The sequence below is a fragment of the Coregonus lavaretus genome (genome assembly GCF_964263955.1).
Source record: "Coregonus lavaretus genome assembly, contig: HAP1_SCAFFOLD_1941, whole genome shotgun sequence".
Classification (NCBI taxonomy): Eukaryota; Metazoa; Chordata; class Actinopteri; order Salmoniformes; family Salmonidae; genus Coregonus; species Coregonus lavaretus.
In genome coordinates, this window is record NW_028164136.1 from 10,447 (window position 1) to 15,000 (window position 4,554).

The window sequence follows — 4,554 nt, forward strand, 5'->3', positions numbered from 1 at the left end:
ATTTTATTCAACTTATTGAACCAGAACTCCAAAGGGCCTTGACCATCAGGTGGTATGAGTCAGTATTGTGTTACTGTAAAGGGAGTGGCCCATGGCAGCCATTTTATAGGCCTGATATATTCTCACATATGGTCTCATTCCCTATCGGTCTACAATATGGGCTCAGTCAATATCAGTCTACAATATGGCCTCATACATACGTGTGTTTTCTTTTTTTCAAATGTATAGACTGAAGACAAGAAGTTTTCAATCATGGCGGTTTTGAGGAAGGGTGATTGGGTGTGGGTGGATACTGGTGTTGGGATGCCCATCGGAGCTGAGGTCAAACTAACCGACACTGGACATTTGCAGCTGATCGACGATGAAGGAAAGGTATTGCATGTCCAATTTAGTTTTTTTTCCCTTTAAATATTTGGTTTAAGTGATATGTACAGTATTCTGTCTTTATGTGTTGAATAAGGGGGGATGTCTTGTCTTAGGGAATGTGATGCATGTTGTCTACTGTATTATACAGTATGTGCTTTTTTTTTATCTGGCATTGCCTTTCTGAATGGCCCCTGAGGGTAGAAATGAATTGTATTGAATTGAATTGATCCTTGCAGGAGCATGAGATCAACAAGAAGAAGGAGGATGGGATCCGGCCCATGCACCCTACGTCCGTTAAAGGAGTGGACGACATGATCAGACTAGGAGACCTAAACGAGGCCGGGCTCCTCAGGAACCTCCTGGTCCGACACAAGGAGGGCATTATCTATGTAAGTATACTATAGACTATATAACATGGAGGGTATTATATATGTTAGTATACTATAGACTATATAACATGGAGGGAAAACATTTCTAAAAAACGGTTTTTGCTTTGTCATTATGGGGTATTTTGTGTAGATTGATGAGGGTTTTTTTTATTTTTTTTTTTTATTCATTTTAGAATAAGGCTGTAACGTAACAAAATATGGAAAAAGTCAAGGGGTCTGAATACTTTCCGAATGCACTGTATATATAGTGTGTGTGTGTGTGTGTTTATATGTGTGTTTGAATAGTCCCTATTCATATTAATTGATCTGTAATCCACTTTACAGTACAAACTGTTACCAATAATTACCCCTCCAGCTGAAAATAGAATGTACAAAATGGAGCGAATTATGACTTTGTTGAGAACAACCTTTATGGGAAGTTGGAGAGATGTGCGGTCTGTGAGAGGTAGAGGTCTGACGAGGTAGATCCAGGTAGGTTTAGGGTTCATTGGAGACTCACAGCTGTATTCCTCTCTGGCTGAAGTGAATGCTTTGTCTGTGGTAGATAATAGACTTTGCCCTGTAGCTAGGTCTGGTGTTAGTCTCCATAGAGACCAACAAGGCTCTATGTGTTTTAATGAGAACATCCCAGTGTTGCCCTGCCAACACCCTGAACCACAGCACTGTCTGTTTACTTTATCATGAATCAGGACTTGATAGAAATCCAGAAATAAGAAAACGGGCGACAAAATTACCGGGACGTTAAAAACACACACACTTACAGTGAGGGCGGAAAAAGTATTTGATCCCCTGCTGATTTTGTACGTTTGTCCACTGACAAAAGAAATGATCAGTCTATAATTTTAATAGTAGGTTTATTTGAACAGTGAGAGACAGAATAACAACAACAAAAATCCAGAAAAACGCATGTCAAAAATGTTATAAATTGATTTTGCATTTTAATGAGGGAAATAAGTACAGTGGGGAAAAAAAGTATTTAGTCAGCCACCAATTGTGCAAGTTCTCCCACTTAAAAAGATGAGAGAGGCCTGTAATTTTCATCATAGGTACACGTCAACTATGACAGAAAAATTTAGATTTTTTTCTCCAGAAAATCACATTGTAGGATTTTTTATGAATTTATTTGCAAATTATGGTGGAAAATAAGTATTTGGTCACCTACAAACAAGCAAGATTTCTGGCTCTCACAGACCTGTAACTTCTTCTTTAAGAGGCTCCTCTGTCCTCCACTCGTTACCTGTATTAATGGCACCTGTTTGAACTTGTTATCAGTATAAAAGACACCTGTCCTCAACCTCAAACAGTCACACTCCAAACTCCACTATGGCCAAGACCAAAGAGCTGTCAAAGGACACCAGAAACAAAATTGTAGACCTGCACCAGGCTGGGAAGACTGAATCTGCAATAGGTAAGCAGCTTGGTTTGAAGAAATCAACTGTGGGAGCAATTATTAGGAAATGGAAGACATACAAGCACTGATAATCTCCCTCGATCTGGGGCTCCACGCAAGATCTCATCCCGTGGGGTCAAAATGATCACAAGAACGGTGAGCAAAAATCCCAGAACCACACGGGGGGACCTAGTGAATGACCTGCAGAGAGCTGGGACCAAAGTAACAAAGCCTACCATCAGTAACACACTACGCCGCCAGGGACTCAAATCCTGCAGTGCCAGACGTGTCCCCCTGCTGAAGCCAGTACATGTCCAGGCCCGTCTGAAGTTTGCTAGAGTGCATTTGGATGATCCAGAAGAGGATTGGGAGAATGTCATATGGTCAGATGAAACCAAAATATAACTTTTTGGTAAAAACTCAACTCGTCGTGTTTGGAGGACAAAGAATGCTGAGTTGCATCCAAAGAACACCATACCTACTGTGAAGCATGGGGGTGGAAACATCATGCTTTGGGGCTGTTTTTCTGCAAAGGGACCAGGACGACTGATCCGTGTAAAGGAAAGAATGAATGGGGCCATGTATCGTGAGATTTTGAGTGAAAACCTCCTTCCATCAGCAAGGGCATTGAAGATGAAACGTGGCTGGGTCTTTCAGCAAGACAATGATCCCAAACACACCGCCCGGGCAACGAAGGAGTGGCTTCGTAAGAAGCATTTCAAGGTCCTGGAGTGGCCTAGCCAGTGTCCAGATCTCAACCCCATAGAAAATCTTTGGAGGGAGTTGAAAGTCTGTGTTGCCCAGCGACAGCCCCAAAACATCACTGCTCTAGAGGAGATCTGCATGGAGGAATGGGCCAAAATACCAGCAACAGTGTGTGAAAACCTTGTGAAGACTTACAGAAAACGTTTGACCTGTGTCATTGCCAACAAAGGGTATATAACAAAGTATTGAGAAACTTTTGTTATTGACCAAATACTTATTTTCCACCATAATTTGCAAATAAATTCATAAAAAATCCTACAATGTGATTTTCTGGATTTTTTTTCTCATTTTGTCTGTCATAGTTGATGTGTACCTATGATGAAAATTACAGGCCTCTCTCATCTTTTTAAGTGGGAGAACTTGCACAATTGGTGGCTGACTAAATACTTTTTTTCCCCACTGTATTTGACCCCCTCTCAATCAAGAAAGATGTATGGCTCCCAGGTGTCTTTTATACAGGTAACGAGCTGAGATTAGGAGCACACTCTTAAAAGGAGTGCTCCTAATCTCAGTTTGTTACCTGTATAAAAGACACCTGTCCACAGAAGCAATCAATCAGATACCAAACTCTCCACCATGGCCAAGACCAAAGAGCTCTCCAAGGATGTCAGGGACAAGATTGTAGACCTACACAAGGTTGGAATGGGCTACAAGACCATCGCCAAGCAGCTTGGTGAGAAGGTGACAACAGTTGGTGCGATTATTCGCAAATGGAAGAAACACAAAATAACTGTAAATCTCCCTCGGCCTGGGGCTCCATGCAAGATCTTACCTCGTGGAGTTGCAATGATCATGAGAACGGTGAGGAATCAGCCCAGAACTACACAGGAGGATCTTGTCAATGATCTCAAGGCAGCTGGGACCATAGTCACCAAGAAAACAATTGGTAACACACTACGCCGTGAAGGACTGAAATCCTGCAGCGCCCGCAAGGTCCCCCTGCTCAAGAAAGCACATATACAGGGCCGTCTGAAGTTTGCCAATGAACATCTGAATGATTCAGAGGAGAACTGGGTGAAAGTGTTGTGGTCAGATGAGACCAAAATCGAGCTCTTTGGCATCAACTCAACTCGCCGTGTTTGGAGGAGGAGGAATGCTGCCTATGACCCCAAGAACACCATCCCCACCGTCAAACATGGAGGTCGAAACATTATGCTTTGGGGGTGTTTTTCTGCTAAGGGGACAGGACAACTTCACCGCATCAAAGGGACGATGGACGGGGCCATGTACCGTCAAATCTTGGGTGAGAACCTCCTTCCCTCAGCCAGGGCATTGAAAATGGGTCGTGGACCGGTATTCCAGCATGACAATGACCCAAAACACATGGCCAAGGCAACAAAGGAGTGGCTCAAGAAGAAACACATTAAGGTCCTGGAGTGGCCTAGCCAGTCTCCAGACCTTAATCCCATAGAACATCTGTGGAGGGAGCTGAAGGTTCGAGTTGCCAAATGTCAGCCTCGAAACCTTAATGACTTGGAGAAGATCTGCAAAGAGGAGTGGAACAAAATCCCTCCTGAGATGTGTGCAAACCTGGTGGCCAACTACAAGAAACGTCTGACCTCTGTGATTGCCAACAAGGGTTTTGCCACCAAGTACTAAGTCATGTTTTGCAGAGGGGTCAAATACTTATTTCCCTCATTAAAA

The 4,554-nt window shown here is 43.0% G+C and overlaps 1 protein-coding gene across 1 annotated transcript in view; it reads left to right on the forward strand.

Annotated features, from left to right (window-relative positions):
• Positions 1–252: 252 nt before the first annotated feature.
• Positions 253–4,554, forward strand: part of LOC311117432 (unconventional myosin-VIIa-like) — a gene marked incomplete at both ends in the record, with an annotated part of 81,862 nt that continues 77,560 nt past the window's right edge. Inside the window, 2 exons of the mRNA XM_084192364.1 lie at positions 253–372; positions 603–755. Of these exons, the coding sequence (XP_084048490.1) occupies positions 253–372; positions 603–755 (273 nt within the window). The remainder of the gene's footprint in view (positions 373–602; positions 756–4,554) is intronic.